Source organism: Schistocerca americana, chromosome 9 (genome assembly GCF_021461395.2).
Source record: "Schistocerca americana isolate TAMUIC-IGC-003095 chromosome 9, iqSchAmer2.1, whole genome shotgun sequence".
In the NCBI taxonomy this organism is placed as follows: Eukaryota; Metazoa; Arthropoda; class Insecta; order Orthoptera; family Acrididae; genus Schistocerca; species Schistocerca americana.
The window spans coordinates 103,267,727-103,290,641 of NC_060127.1; the positions used below are offsets into that span (position 1 = coordinate 103,267,727).

Here is a 22,915-nt window from a genome sequence, read left to right on the forward strand (position 1 = left end):
ATGTATCTGCGAACTTATTCCGTATGCTCGTACCTTCATTAACAGCCTGCAATGGGCCACTGTGTCAAATGCTTTCTGGAAATCTAGAAATATGGAATCTGTCTGTTACCCTTCATCCGTAGTTTACAGTATATCATGTGAAAAAAGGACAAGCTGTGTTTCGCACGAGCGATGCTTTCTAAAACTGTACTGATTCATGGACATAAGCTCCTCAGTCCCAAGAAAATTTATTAAATTCAAACTGAGAATATGTTCAAGGATTCTGCAGCAAATGGAAGTTAGAGATATTGGTCTGTAATTTTGCAGGTCCACTCTTTTACCCTTCTTATATACTGGAGTCACTGCACCTTTTTCCAGTTGCTTGGGACTTCATGCTGGGCTTGAGATTCGTGATAAATGCAACCTAGGTAAGGGGCCAAAGCCATAGGGCACTCTTTGTAAAATCAAACTGGGACTCCATCCTGACCTGGTGATTTATTTATTTTCGAGTATTTCAGTTGTTTCTCTATGCCAGGGGTGTGTATTACTGTCGTCCATACGGCAGGCTGTCCAATGGTTCAAATGACGGTATATTTGTACAGTTCTCCTATATGAATTATTTCAAGAAGGGGAATTTCGGAACTTGCCATGTGGTTGTAAGAAATTTGTGCAGTAATGTTTCATCTTAATGTGAGGTGCGTAAAGTGTTATTTATACATGGTGGTATATGCAGACTATATAGTGCTTTTCCATGTTGGTTTTACAGGTGGTTGACAATGGCAAGTAGTGGAAATTAGCTAATCACACGATTAAATAAAAATTGCATTACAGTCTACTACGGACCATGTTTACATTTATTAAACATGTGGAGGCTATGGATCCCCACAAATAAAAATTTTTAAAACTACAGCTTTCGTCTTGCTATTTTCAACTACCACACCAGACTGGTCAACAAGGGACTGTATGGAAGCCTTAGACCCACTTAGCGATGTTACATAAGACCATAATTTCCTCGTGTTCTCCGGATCTTTTGCTAAGATGTGACAGTGATAATTGTTGTATGCCTATTTGTAGGTACAAGGTCAAAAATGTGGGCTGCCGAGCTAACTGCTCAAGACAGTTTTCTGAAAACAGACTTACGAATCTCTACTAACTTTTGCTTGTCATCATCTGTGTGTCCCATTTTAAACTGACAGTGCAACAGCCTCTGCTTCCTCAGCATCCTCCAAATTTCATTATTAAACCATGGCGGGTCTTTTCCATCCTTTAACCACTTACTAGGCACATAAATCTCCAGACTAAGATTTACAATCTGCTTAAACTTTACCTACAATTCCTCTACACCCATCTTACTGGAACTAAGTGATGTGAATTCATTGTCTAAGTGAGATACTAAAAACTACTTATCTGCTCTGTCTAGGAGAAACACTTTCCTAGCCTTCTTGACTGATTTATTAGCTTTTGTAATCAAAGCTGCTATAATGACATCCAGATCACTAATCCCTGTTTCTATGTTGACATTGTCAATAAGGTTCAGCCTATTTGTAACTACAAGGCCTAAAATATTTTCATTGTGTGTGGGCTGCTGAGCTAACTGCTCAAGACAGTTTTCAGAAATGTTCAAAAGCATTTCTCATGACTGTCTGTCTGTAACCCTCACAGTGAATCCATAGACATCCCAGTCTGTACTCAGCAGGTTAAAGTTGCTTCCAACTAGTATTGCAATACCTGCGTATTTACGTGCTATTGACTGTTGACTTTCTTTGAATGACAGAATCGGGTGGCCGGTAAAAACTTAATTTCACCTACACCTGTTACACGCGACAAGATAACTTCACTGTCACACTAAACTTCAACGTCATCTGTAGCCATTACCTCACCAGCTGACAAAACTCTATTTTCCTTCTTTGGAACACAATTTCACCAACTTTTTCCCATTTTCTTTTTACTGCTGTTTTGACTCTGATGTGTAATGATGGATCCAGGTTCTGTTCAGTGTACCTAATCAGTGTCAAAAAGTAAGAACAAAAAGGGAGATATTACTTATGTGTTTAGCAGAACAGTGGTGGCAGTGTTTGCTGTGAGCTGTGAAAATGCATGGGGTGTGTTGGCAGCTGGTGTAAGTAGTCAGTGAGAGAGAGAGCAAATAGATGACGTGTTTTATAACAATGACATGAAGCAATTGTATCAGATGCTGTCATAAATATAAAGATGAAACATACAGTGTATTTGAAAAATTAGTTGGTGCATAAGTTTGTAGAGTTTTTGTTTTGCATGTTGGTATTAAGGTTGCTATAGGTTTATTTATCAATTGTCATTTGGTGATAGTGAGTGGAGCTGTGGATGTTACAAAACGGAGTGCCAAATGGAGAAATCAGAACATTTCTGATACATTCTTCTGTTTGAGTTCAGTAGAGGGGTGACAGCAGCGCAGGCAGCCAGAAACATTTGCACTGTTTATGGGAAATAAATCCATTTGACAGAACACGGCAAGTAAATTGTTTTCTTGTTTTAAGGAGGATCATATCGACATTAGTGATTTTCCACGGTCAGGAAGACCTTCGAGTTTGATGAAGATTGTTTAAACGCATTAATCCACAGTGTTCCACATCAGTGTATTTGAGAACTGGCAGATGTGATACACTGTGGTGGTTCCACCATTGGGGAAGGTTCAAAAATCTGGTGTATGGGTACCGCATGCTCTAAGCCAAAATCACAAAAACAGCGGGTGGCTATATTCACATCTCTTCTTGCTCATCATCAATTGTCTCGTGTACAACACTGACCATTTCTGTCCTGTTTTGTTGCTGGTGCTGAGAAATGGTGTCATTATTCTAACATGAGGAGAAGAAAGCAATGGTTGAGCCCAAACAAACCACCTATGTGCATCCACAAAAGATAATATTATGCATCTCGTGGAACAGCGACAGTGTGGTGTACTACAAATTGCTCCCCCGAGGTGTACCAATCACTGCTGATATTTATTGTCGACAACTGAGATGTAAAACAACGATCAGGAAGACTGTGTAAAGTGATGCTACTCCACGATAATGCCCGCCCACATTCTTCTAGACAGACGGAAACACTATACAGAAGTGGTTGGGAAGTCATTCCATACCTACCTTATTCACCTGATCGTGCACCCTCAGATTTTTACCTTTCCCACTCTCTATTGAACAGCCTTCAAGGAATTTCCTTTCTGGCTGAAAATGCAATCTGAATATGGCTTGACGAGATCATCGACTCAATACCACCCGATTTCCACAGTCGCAGAATCAAAAAGTTGTCCCACCATTGATGACAGACTGTGTAAATAGCAAAGGAGAATATGTTATTGATGAACAAAGTCTCTATTGTGTGTATCTGTTGTGTTTATTAAAGTTGTGGAAAAACTCTACAAATTTATGCACCAATCCAATACAAAAGTTACAGAAATCATCACCGTGATAACAATAAATTGGTGGCACAATACATACAGCAAAACTATCTGTGTAAAGTAAAGTGAGACATATGTAGCCAGTGACATGTGTTGTTTTCTCAGTAACTAATTCAAATGTTCAGTAATATATTTGAGTGTCTTGTCATAAAGTCACATTCATTGGCTTTGCCAACTGTCAGCCAAACTACCATCTTTCAGTCTAACTATATGAAATGGATAGCTGCTATTCACCATATAGCAGAGATGCTGAGTCACAGATAGGCACAACAAAAAGAACTGTCAGAAAATGAGCTTTCGGCCAACAAGGCACGCAAATGCAACTCAAATGCACATGAGATTGCAGTTGTGTGTGTGGTGGTGGTGGGGGGGGGGGGGGGGGGGGGAGGGAGTAGTAGTGTAAGCACGTCACACATGCATTCTATGTGCAGCGAAGGCCTTGTTGGCCAAAAGCTCAATTTCTGGCAGTCTTTTTGTTGTTGTGCCTATCTGTGGCTCAGCATCTCTGCTATATGGTGAGTAGCAACTATCCTTTTAATATCATTGCATTCCGTACTGTATTTTCCACTTTTGAATCTTTAAATCTAACCTAGACCTATGGCTAAGTCTGTAAATGCAACCTTCATTCAAGAAATAGTTTCTTGGCATATTGCATTCATTTGCCTCGCTAACTCACAACCAAACTATTAATATTCAAACTAACCTAGACCATGGGTTATCCTACAAACCAGTCTGACACCACAAACATTATTCCAAACAATTAGTAAAAACGTGATAGTTGTGGCAGCAAATATTGAAGGATACTGCAAATAGTGAGCCAAAAGCATTGGACAGTTTCAATTTCAGCATTCGAGATACTTGCATCTTTTGTCACACTCATTAATTATCTAAAATATCTTCTCTTTGGCTGTACAAAACTGATGCTTTGGTGCTCTATGTGCTGTAGAGGGAAAGTTCCCAGGTTGTCACTTCATCTAATCTACAATTTAGCTGCGCCAAAAGTCCTGTGGACTGAGATTAAACATTGTCAAATACAGCAATGAAACATCCTTCCAGGTGTTTCTCCAATCAACAGACACCATCCATCGCAAATAGGGTGACCACAGACGTCCAGATTAATCCGGACATGTCCTCCTTTTTAGCTCTTTGTCCGGGGTCCGGGTGGATTTTTACAGTGTCCGGCTTTTTCGCAAAGCTGAGCGTAATACAGTTAAATTTACAATTCGTCCCGTTCTGTTGCTATTTTCTTAAATACTTTAACTATTGGCATAGCCTTCGGGATAAAAACGCACGAAGGCGGTGTAGTAGGTGGCACCAGGATCGTCGATGTTATCATTGATCGACGTATAAGCGAATGCAAATATCGATTATTTAAAATTTTCGTTATGTATCTTCGCTCTGTATTGGCTTGGCTTCCTGTAGTGCACGTGTGATTTGTGAGTGTAATTTTTAACCGAGTGAGTTACGTAAAATATTTGACTTGTCCAAAGCCGACGGGTGGTATCCTCATCTGCAGTTGACCCGTTTGTGTCCTCTTCTTTTTCTTCCTTTGTCCTCCTTTTTGAAGTTGTTTGTCCTCCTTTTTAAACAACTGCATCTGGTCGTCCTAATAGCAAATATTACTTCTTAGTTTCCAGTATTTTTGGCAGAATAATGTAGTAAATGGTCTTTACAGAGGTCAGCACGGAGAAAAATGCTATCTGCATTCGCAAGACCCGTATCTGCAGATATTAAATTTTCACAAAGCAATTGAACCCACCACTGTTCTGACAAAAGGCTTGGGCCTGGTCTGAATTTTTTTCTACTGAAGTTTGCACTGAGCTTTGATGTGAATTAATGCTGAGTATATTTCAATGGCTGTTACATCAAATCTAAACTTACTTTTTTTTTCATACAAGAGTAGCACAAGCACATTTGCTCCTTATGTAGAAAGCTATTGTATGAGGAGAAATTTCATAACCGATTTTTACCATTCTATCCACAGGCCTTGTAATTTAGATAACCATAGTGTATTACATCATGGCGTGCTGTACTCTCAATACAGCCAGAAAGTTATAAAATACTGAAGCAGATTTTGAAATTTTTTCTGTGGGTAATTTCCGCTGCAAGGGGAAGGCAAATGAAGTCATGGCCCATGTTAGTCACACTTACATCAATTACCACAATGCTAAATTATGTTGATGAGTTACTCTTCTCACTGTAACAAGCACTGCATTGCATACTTGTAAATATACTTAACACAAAAGTTGACAGCTTGTATGAGAAGGGCCTACTTATCACATTGTGGTTGCTTTTTTTAGTTGTGTTATTGTACTCTGTTACTGCACAAGAAACAGGAATTAACTAGAGTTAAGGCAGCTGCTTATAGGACAGAAACAGAATGCACATTTAAAAGTGGAAAACCAAGAAAAAGAACGTGTCACCATCTTTAACCCTTGCAGATGTTAACAACGAATATATCCTTACCTGAGGCACTGCAGTATACAGCATTTATTACTGCAGATATCCACAGATAATCCATGGATACCTGTAAACGCACATGCTATTATCTGCAAGGTAACTATTTCTGTAGATATCCACACTCGCACAGATCCCTACCCATGGACTACATCCAACTCGTCTCTGAACTATCCAGTAGTCAAAAACTTGATGTGACTATGTGTAACACCAGCAGAAAACTACAAAAACATCCTCCCTCTTTTTCATATTGTGCAACAGCTGTGACCACTTCATATAGCTGTTAACTGCTTACTGTCTTATCAATTGCTTCAGACTTTGTTTACAACTAAAAGAATCACCCTTAACAATAATAGTGGTGTTTGACAAGTTAATGAAAAGAATACTCCTATAATGGACATTACATTTAATAAATGAGTTTTTGATTTAAATAATGATTTATTAAATCTATAAATTTCAAATCAGAGTATTGCGACCATTTCTACGTTTCTGTGAATAATACTGTTTAGATTATTTAATGATTTTTTTAAAATTATTATTTATTACTTTACTTCATGACATGTTTTGGTTACTGAGTTATCAGACTGAAACTTATTAGGTTAATTAATAAAATTATGTTAGTTTGAAAGTTAATAGCTTGGTTGCGAGTTAGTGAGGCCAGTGAATGCAGTATGCCGAGAAACTATTTCATGCATGAAGTTTGTTGTTACAGACTTCTTTAAGGCATAGCCCAAGATCTAGGTTAGATGAAAGATTATAGTTTGGTTAAGAGTTGGTTATGCCAGTGTATATATACAGGGTGGTCCATTGATAGTGACCAGACCAAATATCTCACAAAATAAGCATCAAGCGAAAAAACTACAAAGAACGAAACTCGTCTAGCTTGAAGGCGGAAACCAGAACTGTACACGACGTTCAAAGTCATCGCCATGCATTTCCTTGTGCATAGAAATATGGTACGGGTGCAATCGATGTTGATGTAGCATTCTCAACACCAACATTTTTGAGATTCCCGATTCTCGCGCAGTTTGTCTGCTACTGAAGTGTGGATTAGCTGCAACAGCAGCTAAAACACCTACTTGGGCATCATCATTTGTTGCAGGTCATGGTTGAAATTTCAAATGTAGCTGAACATTTCCTGTTTCCTTAAATAACGTAACTATCTGGTGAACGGATGGTGTCATCCAGGATACCTAGCAGCATACATAGCACACACCCATTGGGCATTTTGATCACATTAGCCATACATCAACACGATATCGACCTTTTCCGCAATTGGTAAATTGTCCATTTTAACACAGGTAATGTATCACGAAGCAAATACCGTCCGCACTGGTGGAATGTTACGTGATACCACGTACTTGTACGTTTGTGACTATTACAGCGCCATCTATCACAAAGCGAAAAAAGTGGTCCAACTAAAACATTCATATTTCTTTACGTACTACACGAATATGTAATAAAAAATGGGGGTTCCTATTTATAAAAACACAGTCTATATCCGTTAGACCAGTGGCAGCGCCATCCAGCGGGCCAACCATAGCGCCATCTGGTTTCCCCCTTCAAGCTAGACAAGTTTCATTCTTTGTAGCTTTTTCATTTGACGCTTATTTCTTGGGATATTTGGCCCAGTCACGATCAATGGACCATGTATTAGAGAGAGAGAGATGAATTTTTGTTTGTTTTCTGGGAATGCTGACAATTTACCATAACTGTCTTGCAGGTTCAAAACAAAAAGGTGTGCAAAAGTGCACATGCGCAGCACTCACACGGGTGAACGGCCCTTTGTGTGCCACCTCTGTGGGAAGCGCTTTGCGTGGTGTGGCGAGCTTAACAAGCACATAAAGATACAACACACAGGTGTCATTCCGCCCAGGCCATACAGGTGCAGGAAATGTTTCACCAAGTTCAGGTCAGTCCGACTAACAGGCTAAAATTATATTATGTAGTTTCTGTAACTGTGCAAGTTGTTTTGAGTGGCTGTCTATTTGCTGTTCTGTTGTGAAAATATGAGGTGATATCTGAAATTTTGTGAAATTTGCATTTTATATGCACAAATGATCCCAAGTACACTGAAATGCTACTAGGTGTCATGATGAAAATGAAATTGAAGGGGCAGACATTTGATAAAGTGAAGGAGATTCAAGCAGAATCACAAAGGTGCTGAACACCCTAACAAAGAAAGCCATTTCGAAAGTGGCAGAAACATTGGGATCAGTTTACTCACTCAGAAGGGGACGACTTTGAAGGTGATGGTGCAGAATAAGATGTAGGTGAGGCATACTAATTCTAGTTAATATATTTTGGGAACTTTTGGATACCACCTCATACTTGCATCATTTCCATTTGTATTCACGCTATTGAATAATAATATTCTGTGGGGAGATTGTTAAGTCAGATATAGCAATACTGAGTGGAAATCTCTTACAAACATTAATCATACATACATTTCTGAAATAAGACATAACTCTGGAAATTATGCGGTGCCTCAGTTGTTGATAAATTATTTGATGACCAATCCTGTGGTAGAGGCATCATTAGGGACATTGAAATTGTAACACTGGCGTCTTAGTACATGAACTCTTTAAATGTCATACGCAGTACATAATTAAGTTATCAATGAACAGATCAATGATAAAACACAGCAGCTCTTAAAGGAAATACTGAAAAATACAAAATCTAAAATAAAATTCGTGAGAGAAATTTCAGCTTCATTTCATATGATGACAAGAGAGACAAGGCAATGGTCTATTTCCAGTCATGGACTATTTCCAATCTTGTTTAACTGTATACTTGAAAAAGTGGTCAATGAATGGAGGAAGAAATTTGCAGAAATTAACTTCAAAAGTAAAATAAAAATTGGCTGGAAAAGAGATAACCTCAAAATTGATTGTTTAGCTTCTGAAGATGATTTCACAATTTTGGCAAAAAAATGGTGGTAGCACAAAAACATAGAAAAATTTAAACAAACTGCAGGAAAAGCAGGGCAAAAAATTGCCTTCAAAAAGACAGAGGTAACGAACGACAAACAACAAGGCTGCACCATCAAAACGAAGTATAAATCATGTAAATACCAGAATAACACAAAAATTTAAGTATGTGGAAGTCATCCAATGAAATGGATGGAAAATGAAGCACTGACAGCAAGATTATCAGAGATGGACTTAACACCTCTCTTTTTAAAAGATATTATTCATGAAAAATCATTGTTTTGAAATGCAAAAACTGCTCATTAAGGACGTTAATTCGGAAGCAATGCACTTATGCATGAGAAACACTACTTTTGGGACCAATGAAACAAAATGAAGAAACCAGGGAAAAGGAAAGGGAAATTGTGAGGAAGGTCTTATGAAATAGGACAACATTAGAAATATTTAAATAAAAAAGTTACATAGAAGTATACAGTCACATGGAAAAAATTACAAACAAGATTAGGAAAAGAGGGGTGATGTTCTTTATATGCATCCAAAGAAGAAGTCCTAGCAGACTGACAATAAAAAAAGTTGTGCAGCATTTTGTAAAATTAAAGACAGGCCCAATTGGAGCAGGAAAATGCATGAAGACCTTCAAGAAATTGGCATAAATAATCAAGAAATGAAAGACAGCAAAATATAAAAACAAAATTAAGAGATGGAAAGTTTTCAAAGAAAAAACAGCTCCAAAAAGACAGAGGCGAAAATGGACAGCAGAAGAGAGCAGGAGAAAAGTAAACAGACAAAGATATTGGAGAAATCCTAAAGCTAACTTAGCAACATCTTTAACTTTTATTGTCCTGTTCTGAGAATTGTCACGTTAGATCTGTCCATGGGCAACTGTATAAAACCAGTTTTATCATACCATAAGGCAAACACATATGGCATGATAAAATTGGTTTTATGCAGTTGCTTATAAACGAATCTGACTTGGCGGTTTAAGCATGGTCCATGGCTGGCCTGTAATGAAGGGGAAAAAGTGAGTTATCAAGTGTTTTGCAGACACCTTGCCTTGCAGCTGACAATAATTGGAGTGGAAAAGCCACACATTCTCAATTCCTAATCTCACATTCGTCAGGAGAATGAAATACACTGTAGCCTATGTCTTTTTATACATAACTTATTTCTATCCGAAAGACTGAGAAAGTACTCTGGTACCATAGAATTATGGTGCTCACTGCATCACTGCAAAAAATAATGAGACAAAGTTAGAAAACAAATAATCTGTTAACAACATTCTCTGTGTGATATGAGGGAACTGACTGGTTCTAACAAATGTCAATAGTACTGAGACAGTTTTATCTATGATAATACAAGTACAGGAATACAAGAGTCTTATTTTTACTAGTACAAATATAGTCAACAAAAACCATTTCTCGTATCTTTTAAATTTTTTACAAGAGAATAACTAAATTAAATGCAGCAAAAAATCTCTCAGTATTTACTTCTGTTTCTTGTAGAACTTCATTCATGGGATCACACTTTGCGAAGTGTACCCCAGTACTCTGTGCAGTTGAGGAAGAAATGGCACTATCATCAACAGGTCTTTCTGTTTTGCAATTGATAGCCGGCCGGTGTGGCCGTGCGGTTAAAGGCGCTTCAGTCTGGAACCGTGTGACCGCTACGGTCGCAGGTTCGAATCCTGCCTCGGGCATGGATGTGTGTGATGTCCTTAGGTTAGTTAGGTTTAATTAGTTCTAAGTTCTAGGCGACTGATGACCTCAGAAGTTAAGTCGCATAGTGCTCAGAGCCAGCCAGCCAGCCAGCAATTGATAAACATGGCTTATCTTTCAGATGAAGTACAGCATGGCATACATCTGTGATGTGGTCCTTGAGTACATTTACATTTTTATATTTTAGAGTAAGAATTTGTAATAACTATTTGAGATGGATTCATTTGAGACATTTTTATCATATTGCATTTGGAGAGGCATGTAGCCTGTATTGACAACAATATTTCAGCAGCATCTTTAAAATCAGAGAAGTCAGCTGTATACCTTGCACTTACGTGGAATAGGTTTATAGCTTTAGCTTTCATAACATTTTCCAGACACACATTGTTTTGTCTGTTCACTTCTATAACTTTTTTTGCTGTTTTTGAAACCCAAATTATCTACTCCAGTTACGAAGATGTCCTTTTAATACAGACAAAAGCTTACATGGACCTTGTTTTCCTCACAAACTGTATATAAATTACACAGAGAAGACCTTGATCCAGTGAAACTTAGAACTCCAGAGGCAAGCACTATTTGGCACAAAGGCCATGCACTGCCCACTAGCAAGTGTCTGAAACATTTCCTACAACATCTGGAACTTGGAAAAAGTCTAAGGACATGTGGCAGAGTATCAAGAAAACGTGTTTTACGGAAATATGGCACTTAGAACATTTGACATTTCCACTCTTCAGTTATTTAAAAGATGACGCATTTATTACCTCTGAGCTGCAACATGTGCCTTATTGTTCATACACTGGACGTGTTTCAGAACAGCTCCATTGTCAACAGTCACCCTGTCAAAAAAAAAAAAAAAAAAAAAAAAAAAAAACCATGCAAATGAAGCATGGGGACCTTCTCTGAAGTTTGGGAGGTAGCCAATGACGTACGTACTGGTGGAAGCAAAGCTGTGAGGATGGATCGTGAGTTGTGCTCAGATAGCTGTCAGTAGAGCCCTTGCTCGTGAAAGGCAAAGGTGTCAGGTTCAAGTCCTGTTCTAGTACACAATTTTGATCTGCCAGGAAGCTTCCAATTCAGTGCAATTTACGGACAGACTTAATTTAGATAAATTCTTCTCTGAATGCAAAATTTCACCGGGAGGGGTGGGGGATATTTGTACTTCAAATAGCACCGCATATTGGAAACTGATTATTTTGGAATGTGTGTACTCAAACTATACATTATTGCTGGAACACAATCACCAACATTAAATTTTTTGAAATGTTCTGAGATTTAATGTTGGTGGTTATCTTTCTGTAATAATGTATACATTCAGCACACGTTCTAAGATATGCAGTTTCAAAAGTGCTCATTTCCATCTGAAACATAAATAATGTGTGTTTTGTTCACATAAGTTTGTATTCAGAGAAGAATATGTTTTTGTAAATCTTGACTGTTTGTAACTTATTGCTTCATTTGTATGTTTGGTTTGGACAGGATGAGTGTTGATAATAGAGTTGTTCAAAAACCATCTCCAATGTACAAACAATAAAATACAAGTTGCAGCTCAAAGATAATAAACGTAAGAAAAAAGTAATGAAGTTAGCTTCAAATAAACTGTGATATTTGTGATGATAATACAAGATATGAACGCCACTGGCATTGCTGCAGTGGTAACACAGGTTCCCATTAGATCACCGAAATCAACCACTATCACGCTGGCTAGCACTTGAGTCAGTGACCATCCAGTCTGCTGAGCACTGTTGGCAAGCAGGGTGCACTCATCTGTTGTGAGGCAAATTGAGGAGCTACTTGATTGAGAAGTAGCAGCTCCGGTAACGAAAACTGACAGTGGCTGTGAGAGCGGTGTGCTGACCACATGCCCCTCCATATCCATATCCAGTGATGCCTATCAGCTGAGGATGAAGTAGTTGTCAGAAGAGAGAGAGAGAACTCTTGTATTAAGAAGCTGGAAATATCAGTAGAAGTGGCCACCGGAGTGTCCATGATCTCATAAATTACACTAATCTGTTTCAGGTTTAAGCCAGACTATGACAAGCATGTTGCCAGCTGTACCGATCTAGCTGTTCCCCAAGGAGCACTGCGGTATGAATGTCACGAATGTGGAGAAAAGTTTCATCGCAGGATTGCACTCAGGTTTGGTATTAAATTCCTAATGTGACAGTTAGAAGTGAAATTTTGCATTAGTATTTATTTTACACTCTGACATAATTGTTGTTTAGATGTTACACTTTTGGTAATGTATTCAAAATGCTTTCCCTTTGGCTTGCTGCAGTGTTACCAAGATGTCGCAGTGCGTCTTATGTTGTAAATTTGTGGATTATGTACATGTCCATTAGAATGATTGTTGGCACTTACTCCACATCCATGAGGACCTCCACATCCATGAGGATCATTTCACATGGGAATTATGGAAGGGGCATTAATAGGAATCTGAAAAAGTGGAATTGGCAATAAATGTGAATTATATCTCAAAATGTGAAAAAGAAAAATTACCTAATAAATATATTTTCATAGCAAACTGTATCAGTGTGAACTGTTCTATCAGAAATAGTTTGAAATAGCTTTGTTTTCTGCATATAAACATTGAAAATGTAACCAGTGTTTGGTTACTGGTATTGCAGAACATCTGGTGAAGCCTAATTTGGAAAGGTAATATGCTTAAGAACATGTTTGTGAAATTAAAAGTGCATGAACATAATGACATTTGCCTGAAGCTCTGGTGCCATCCAGTTGTAGACAGTTGAATGGTTGAATGGTCCGTGCATGATACATGCTGCATAATACGACATAGGACTCAGCCTGGGGCCCAGCATCTTTTTTAGATGGCGAGTGTTTTGATCTGAAATTGTGTCAAATACTGGTAGAGGTTGGGCCTGAACTACCTCGCTTATGATTCTGGGAATCTCAACAAGCAGTTGTGCGGTAACTGTTACCAATTACTTTGTGTTATAAGTTACTCGTTGTTTTCTTTTCTTATTTTGAGATGAATAAAGGGACTAATTCTGGTCCATTCACAGATTCACAGAGTTCAGTTACGACATTCCCAACACCAGAAAGGATCAGCGATCACTTTGAACGTGTATTAGTCAATTCTGCTTAGTAACATTCCTTCTAATGCACTTGATTACCATCAGCTAGCATAAATACAAACTGTGTTGAGCAATAAAGTGATAGATTATTGTCATTATTATGTATCTCTTAATTGAATGTGTACCTTGACTAGTCCTGCATAGCTGAAGGTTTTCTTTCTTGATAGGATCTACATAATATGATGAATGAATGATTGGCCCAGCATTCTGAATTTTATGTGTAATGACAGGACAATGGAAGTCGTTAAAAGTTCAACATTAATAAATCATTAAAATAGCTGTAGGCTGGCCATGTTGTGCTCTGTCATTTATGTTTAATCGTTTCTTGTGTGATTGTTCTGGCTTTCTTTTATTCATTCAGCAACAATTCCTTGGAAAAATGCGAAGGAAATTTGTCACCCTTGTAGATTTCCCCTTTGCCTGCTTTTCCTTCCACCTTAAGTCTTTTAGGAATCACAACATGGTAAAATTTGTTACACCAGCTAATTCTTCATTTGATTACATTTGCTATTCCTTCCCAGATATCATTTGGAAGATGCACATGGAGCAACCTCAAAAGCTATTGGACAATTTGAGTGCGAGCCATGTGGGCGCAGGTTTTTGAGGAAGACAACGCTTCGGATTCATATTCGAAGGCATCTTGAACCCAATGCTGAGGCGGAAAATGAATGCCCCTATTGTAAACTGCAGTTGCATTCAAGGGGTTCACTTGAACGACATGTGAGAACCCATACAGGTGAAAGGTAAGAAACTTACTTTCATACTTTCCTCTAATAAAACTGGGGATTATTAATTAGCAGCTGCATTCATGGGGTTTGCTTCAGTGACATAAGAAGCCACAAAGGTTAAAGGTAAGAAATTTAATTTCTTACTTTCCCCTAATAACTAGGGATTATTATGTGAAATTACTCCATGAGAAGGACAGTTTGCAAGTCAGCAATACTATAGAATGCAGTTAGAGTGTAAATAAAGACCTTTTCCCCCATCCCAATGCCTAGCACTGAATTACCATTATTATTGAAAGAGAAGTTGTGAAGACTGAGTGGGTGAAGTATATTAGTGGTTATGATAAGACCAAGGATAATTTCAAACTTGACAGACCACAAAAAATTGATACTTCAAAAATGAGTTTTAAATGTTAAATTTCTTAATATCATAATAAGCACCAAATTTTATAGTGGGGCCTTGGCTGCTCTGTCACCTTCTCTGACTATGACGTCAGAATCTGACTTCTCAATGAATTTAGGATATCTGACACTGATCTCTATACACAGAGCACTTACAATTAGCTTGGTGGCTGAAATTCATCATCTGTTCAAATTCCCCAAGTGCTCTTCCGACAATCCAGCACTTACATCTTCCAAATAAAATGGTTCGGAATATCTAGAATTCCCATCTTGAGTTGAGAGAGAGAGAGAGAGAGAGAGAGAGAGAGAGAGAGAGAGAGAGACAAAATAAGTGTCATTCTTACCATTACTATGCCATTTGGGAATTGGGAAATGACACGGCAGATAATGCAGCCAAGTAGGTGTGTAGGCTTCACAGTTTGACTTGATATGCTGTTGCTCTTTGACCTTATCCATGATTGGATGTAAGGTAGTGGCTGCTCTCAACTTGAAAGCTAAAATGTAGGCCCAACCACTCAAAATGCAAAGGTGTGAATTAGTGCTTTAGCATTGTGAGTGGCTGAGCTTACGTTTCATCTTTTCGTGCTCTCACTCTGTGTTCTGCAGTATCACTGTTGAGAAAATCTGTCATGTGCCAAGGAGGTGAAGAGCAATTTTTGATTACTGGTGTTGCACTTCATCTAGTGAACTCAAATTTGGAAAGAGAACATAGGTAAGAACACATCTGCAAAAATAGAGCGCACTTGCACATAAAGACAATGACGTGTCAGTGCACTTGTAATTTATGTTTTGGTTCCATGTGAAATGTCGGTTGTCGAACAGTCTCTGTAAGATACATATTGCATGTGGCAACAGAATTGCTCCATCAGATGTAGTAACTTAGAATAAAGAAACACATACATTTGTCTCCTAGCTAAAATCAGTAGTGATTAGGAAACAGAGCCGGTCAATGTACAGTATTTCAATTTCTATCAATTTAGCTATTCCCATTGGTGACCATGTCGAGTGTCTTACTGTAAAGTGCAAATATAGCACCTTCTCGCTCGTATTGGTGGAGTTGTTGAGGATGAGTCACATGATAGTGAGCACCCAAGAAAGGGCTGTGCAATATGTTAATCAGGGCTTAAATGTTATAGATTCAAAATCAGTGTTCTGCACTTTCTGTAATTATTGAACTGAGCGTGGAAAGATAATATCAAGAAACACCTTAAATCAGAAGTACTCTGATCACCAGTGATAAAATCCTGCAGCTCCTCAATAGAAACAATTGTCTGTTGTGAGCTTAAATAGAGAGGGTAAAATGAGTAAAGACCATTTGGTGGAGAAAGTTGTTGAAGGTTTTGCAACAGCACACACCCCACTCAAAAAACTGTTATTATAGAGAATAAGAACTATTTAAAGAGTTAATTTGCAAAATACATGCTATATTTGGGCTCCTATTCATTAGCCATTCTTAAAAGTTATCTCATTATCTAAATTCAGTGGTGGAAAATACCTGTAAGCTACATGGCAAAGTTGTTTGACAGATATTAGTAGGGGGGGGGGGGGGGGGAGGTGAGAGAAAAGAATGTGGGGTGAGAGCGGCACGTGCACTCTCTGAGTTTTTGGCAACTGAATGTTGAGGTTTTCAGCATCATTTTAAAAAAAGGACACAAGGGTTAAAAATGACCCACACCCACTCACTCCCACCTCACTCACGTTGACACACACAGTCACTCCATCTCACACATTGCAAGACAGTGGATGGAGAAAGTGCAAAAGGTGGTAAACATGGGATTAAAAGATAAAGAAAACAACAGAGGAGCTAAAATAACAGAACAGGGAAATATGATTGACTGACTACTTACAAACAGTACAGGTGAGCCATTCACCCTGTTAATACATTACACTGAGGTGACAGAAGTAGTGGGACACTTCCTAATATTGTGGTGGACCTCCTTTTGCCCACTGTAGTGCAGCAGTTCAACATGGCATGGACTCAACAAGTCGTTGTAAGTCCCCAGCAGAAATATTCGACCGTGCTGCCACGTTACCTTTTTAGAACGGATTTGTGGTTGACAACAAAGTGAACTGAAGATGAATGGCGAAATTCCCAACTACAATACTAGTAAAAATACCTTCCCTGATAGCTGTGCATGTTAAAGCACCACTTCAGGGATTGTGTGTTGCGTTGGCCAAGTATCAAGACTGCCCCACAGATTAACGACAAGGGGTGGTGTACCGGCAAGCCTGGACATGGCTTCTGGACAGTTTCCTACACCTGAATAGGAGTAACCAGACTGGTACCCAAGTACCACCTCAGCTACACGATTCACACACATTTAGAAAACTTTCACGCACTTTCATGTGTATATGAGACTGCACACAGACAGTTGAGGTGCATATGTTCAGTCCTGCGGTGTTGACAGGAAGGGCATCCGGCCACCCCTTAAATTAACCTTACCAAATCTGCTAACAATCATATCGACTCTGCACAGACATGGAACAAAGGTGCAAGAAGAAGAATACTAGCAGCAGAAATAATTTTCATATAGCCTATGCATTCCTATCTAGTACTCAGAAAAGAGTCTTACATTCTGGTGTTAAAGTCTATAACAAGTAATCCATAGTTATTTAAAAACAAGGTAACGTTATTAAGCACTCCTATAGTTTGGCAAAATATTTAGACTCGTGCATGAGAATTTTAAGTCAGCAAAAATGTCCAGTTTGAGCAGTTTTCCACTTTTCCAGTATATAAGCACCTGATACTGATTTCTGAAATCGGTACAATTATGTATGTAGAGTAATCTATAAGTAATTTCTGTAATTATCAGTGTGAGTAGATTAGCACTAGTCATAATTTGTTGTTAGCGTACTTTACAGAAGTTAACTGTGTTGGTTGCCATTGCCTGTTAATGTGTACCTTGAGTAAAGGCAACAACTCACTGAATTGTAGAGGCATTGACATGTCAACAGGCACATAAACAAGACTGAAAACTTTGCTAATTTCACATGAATCATTTTTCGAGCTAGAATACATATGTACAGTGGAACTTCAGTTTAAAACAACTCATTCCATATTCCTGGAAAGTCGTCTTCATGAATGGATTTATGGAACATGAAGTGTGAGTGAATGACTGAGAAATTAGTAAGAGAGAAAACTAAAATAGTAGTAAGAACTGTGATACTCCTTTGCATGTTGTACCTTGATCTGGAACTTCCACACAGAACAGAAGCCGTAAGTTGTGTATATTGTTCTCCCTTTTGTACTATCAAAATTAACACCATATGTGCAATAGTATCTAATACTAATACTTTCCTGTGTAAATGATAGATTGCTACTACAGTTGCAGACAGGCACAGTGAAAAAAGATGCAACAAATATTTCAGCTTTCAGTGAAAGTCATTCTTCAAAAGTAGAGAAAATACACACATTCATACAATAACAACTCACACACACATGACCTCTATCACGAGGTGCTAAGGCAGTCAGGCTGAAATATTTCTACAATTCTTTTTCATTGTGCCAGTCTGTGACACAGTGCCTCCTCCATGTGTTGTATAGCGATCTATCCTTTGAGTACTGTTGTTACTCCACCCTGGACTTTTCATTGTTTAACACTTTTATTTCTTGTTTCAGACCATTTGCCTGTCCTCAGTGTAATAAAAAGTTTGGGCGCAATGGCGACCTCGCGAAGCACCTGCGTACACACGTCGATGTACCGACTGAGACGTGTGACCAGTGCGGTAAGACGTTCCGCTGGAGGAGTGCCCTGTACAGGCACATACGTGGCATGCACACAGTTGAGCGCCCCCATGAGTGCTCCCTGTGTGGCAGCTGTTTTGCTTGGGGCAACGAACTTAGAAAGCACATGCGCCTACACACAGGAGGGAATCCGTACCCCTGCCACCTTTGCCCGCGACAGTTCCCCACCAAACGAATTTTGACGAATCACCTCCTGGAACATACAGGAGAAGTGCCAGATGATTAGGCAGGGTACGGCACATTCCAATCTGATAAATCTGGTAACAGTTTTACTGGTACCAGTTTTGCAGGGTTTTGTACAAGCAACTTGTGAAGTACCTGATCAGAGTATAAATTCCCTTGTCGTTGTAACTCATGCTAGAAACTTGCACAGCATCTACTGATAAGCACATCCATTTAATATTTATTTTCTTGAATACAGTAATCTTTAAAGAGTCATTTCCTTTTAATGCATATTGAAGTCCTGGGTGACATAGTAGTTAAATCACCTTTCTAGATACATTACATTAAATAAGATACTGTATGTGTCTAAGGAGAGGGGCATTTAGCCCTTATTTTTCAGATTTTTTTCTTCCTTTACATATATGTATACATCATTGCCCACTGAACTGCTAGATAACATGAAGTGTGTCTTGGGAAATACCAACAACAAAAAGTATACATATTGCCATTTAAAAACCAGTGTAGATCGCTGCAATTTTGTGATTACATTCACTAGGTGAAACAGACTTGTGAGGTCTTTGATGTTTATCCTGGTTGAAATTTTTGGCTTTGGTGTATTCATTATTATATGTACAGTTATTGTCAAAAATTTTCTGCTCCTGTCATAGTCTTCCCAAAACTATTAGTGACAATTTGAGATTGCAAAATTTAGTCTTGCAGCAGTGCACCTAATGAAATCTTCTTGAGCTCCAAACGATTCATATCCTATAGGCTTTCAGCCAGGCACTACCCGTCCATTTGTGAAACGATCATTGTACAATAGCTTTATAATATAGAAATCAAATTGTTCTTCATAATATATGTTTCCTGTCTTCAACAAGTGGGTTCTGGGACCACCACAAAAGAACCCACAGGTGTTAAAGTAACAGTAATAGCCTCAATAAAGACAGCTGAATACAGCATGGGAACCAACAACAAGTTTGCACAGTGGATGCAAAGTGAGAACATTCCCTTACAAATGAAAGGATTAAGTGCTAGTGATGATATGATTGGCAGCACAGGTATTATAAAGACAATATCATCACCCACAGAACAGTCAGTAGCTGTCAGGGAATATTTGGCTGGAAGCTGATGAAGATTACGCCACTGGACGCAGCTGGAAGCTCAAGAAGATTCTATGAAATAGTAATGATGAAGTTGGTCAAGGGTTAACTTGGCATGTTGGAATCACACCTTCTGTCTGTCTGTCTGTCTGTTGCTTATGAATTTGCTGATCTTAAAGAAGCATGAACTTAATATTTTTACACTATGTTGTTTGTACCTGCAGTCCATTGACTGAATGTAGAGGTTTAAATGTTGTGTTAACGGGCAATGATATTTGATTTGTAAAACTTGTAGCTGTAAGGTTGTATTTGTACCACAGTGAAGTGCTTTGTAATAATAACTTAGAGAAAAACACAATTTTTTGTTTCTTACTGTAGCCAAGATATTTTTGAGGACTGTATTACCATTATTAGTTGTTTGTTTTACTATTGTATTAAACATTTGATTGTGAATATGGCTCTCTAACTAAGTCAGAATAGACATGCTTTTATTACAGTTCACCATTTGCAGTGGTTCTTCGGAAGTGTTGTTATTAAATTTTTGTTTAATCGTCATGTTTTTGAGATGCTAGTGTGTCTCTGGTTCATTACAGTTAAAAATTGTTTACAGAGGGTTTTGTTTGTTGTTGCTGGAGCTGTCTGCTATGGTTGTCTGGGAATCAGAAACTGTTTCATAGCAGAGAGGAGCTTTATTGTAGCTTTTTCATGCTGAGTAAATTGAGATAGTTATAGCAGTGGTTTTGTGTACAGTGCAATAATTTATTGTAAGCTGTGAGTAGTCAAAATTTTATTAATGCCATCACTGAAACCATTGTAGATGACAGACTATAGTAAAGGCATGCCTGTTGCAACTGAAGTGGAACACCTCATGCACAACCAGATTTGAATTGTAATAAATCTAGTACCTTATGACAGTGCAATAGTACTGGAACATGTCTGGGCAAGGAACTGTATTTAGTCAATGTAATGATCTCAAAGTACTATAGATCATAAACATTGTCAGGGTGTTAGTCAGTTATTTGGAAGAGGTGTCTTTATTATGTACAATTTCACATCACAGCATTTAATACAGATCTTAGTAATTACTTAATTGTTATTGTCATATGTTTGGAATAACAGCTTTGTTGGAATGAAATATGCCCAACAGAAAGGGGGCAACAAATTACCTGAGTTTCTTAATACATTTTTTGGTTGAGGCAGTTGTTATCATTGTTTTCTTAATTCTTTGCTGTTGTAAGTGTTAACTGATATTAAGAGAACTAAAGCTCAGTGAAATACAGATGGTTGTTATTGTTTGTAATTTTGTTACACAGCTGACGTGTACATTAATTACTGTATGTCACATCACTAGTGCCGGAAGGAGTCGTGCAATTTTTTTGTCTTGCGCTGTGCCAGCTTTTGATGCATCCATTTTCTTTTGTGACTGGAATAGAATATATATGTGTTTAAACTGCATGCATTCAGTATTACATACAGATACAGAGATAGATGTGAAAGACTGAAATTCATGGCTGTTAAAGTTTTCGTGCATTATTAGATTACAGTGGAATATGTAAATAAAAAATTTGTTTCTTGTTTATCAGCTTTCTGTTTTAACTGTACATATCTGCTCACAAAAATACATTACTGAGATTCCACATCCATTGTTAAAAGATGCAGACCTTGTCCTTGTTACATTACACAAGTATATGAATTCAAAAAAGTCAGCTAATGAAATTTTTGAAAATGCCAATAGATGGTCCAAGGTAAATGAATTCTCATAAGTTTGACATGATTAAGTAAATGCAGTTTATCAGTAGTACTTCAAGAATCACATTACAGTTACACATTCTGTCTACAAAATAGTACACAAGAAGTCAAGTGTTCAATTTATGGAACTGCGAAGATATCACAATGTAAACTTGAAAACTCACCAACAGTAACTGGATCATTGGCGTGACGGCTGAAGTCAAATTCTGTACATATTAGACCACCACACACTTGGTATTACAATCGCAGGTGATTTAGTTATTAAAACATTATTTAATAGTGCAAGTTTCCATCCACATGTAAGTTGAGAATTCTGATGCGTGTGTGCGTGCAAGGGAGGGGGGAGGGACTCTACTTGCAGAGACAACATTTAAGAAAAAGCAGGTTACAAGGTGGTTTCCTGAAGTGTTCATTCAGTGCAGGTGGTGGTCTCTAATTTTGCATTTAAGTCGTCTTTTGAAAACCAATTTATTTGCCAAGATTCCTATGCTAACACAATTACTGAAGTAGTGGTTCTAGCAATATGTATTGCCATCCTCAGATTATAAAACTGGGCAGTGGTAGTTACATCATACAATGTTTACACCACTCTGTCACTACAACATGCATGGAAAACATTGAGGCCCGTTATAGTGACATGCCAGGTGTTATATCATAAAGTATGTATAACTTTGAGTACACATGGTGCGAACAAGACAGGTACGTGAACATCTTGCTGCATTGTGGTATAAAGCCATGTTGGCTGTGACAGAGTCATATATTATAAGAATTAAAGCAAGCTTTTGATGAGCCATATTAATGTGAACCTGTGAGTTTACAGATACCCAAAAAACACAGATAGTCCAAAATCAGCATGCAGTGTAGCTCAAGATGCTCAAGTTTTTATGGGCATGCCCTTTCAGTACAGTCCAGTTGAAACAGCCTGGTACATCTTGTCGAGGAAAAAACTCTGTTCCATGTAACTGAAGAATTCATCGCAAAAAGCATCAGTTGCATCTTTGTTGGCACCGTGTTTCTCACCCGGAATAGAAATTCCTCAAATCTTGTAGCAGTGCTGAAATTGAGTCAGATGTCCTGTTTTTCTTCAGTCTTCAACGTCTGATGGAATTCTGCTTACTCTACTATATTGTACCTGATGAGAACTCCTGTTCTCTTTGCCTGGAACATTAAGTGCACTGCTTCATATAGTCTTGCAAAGCTGAAGTTCTCAGGCACTTACGCAGCTCAGCTGTCAGCATTGGTTGCAAAATTTAACACATTTTTTATTTTATTTTATTTATGTCTTTAATTTTTTTAAGGTTCTCACTGTTTGTGTGCCTAAAGCATAGCTCTCGAGAAAGGTTACTGCACATTTGCCCTTTTCTAATTTATCTTTAACTTTTCCTTTCTTTGTAACCTTGAGAACAAATTACTTGCATTT

General features: G+C 38.1%; 1 protein-coding gene across 5 annotated transcripts in view; it reads left to right on the top strand.

Annotated features, from left to right (window-relative positions):
- The window catches only part of LOC124551374 (gastrula zinc finger protein XlCGF57.1-like), a 109,899-nt gene extending 88,571 nt beyond the window's left edge, over nt 1–21,328 (top strand). For 4 of the 5 annotated variants that reach the window (XM_047126414.1, XM_047126416.1, XM_047126418.1 and 1 more), the window contains 4 exons: nt 7,596–7,784; nt 12,534–12,653; nt 14,131–14,352; nt 18,356–21,328. In XM_047126414.1, coding sequence (XP_046982370.1) covers nt 7,596–7,784; nt 12,534–12,653; nt 14,131–14,352; nt 18,356–18,707 — 883 coding nt within the window. In that variant the 3' untranslated portion in view covers nt 18,708–21,328. Of the gene's footprint in view, nt 1–7,595; nt 7,785–12,533; nt 12,654–12,792; nt 14,353–18,355 lie in introns of those variants that run through there. The other variant, XM_047126419.1, reaches the window with a different exon arrangement.
- Nucleotides 21,329–22,915: the final 1,587 nt, after the last annotated feature.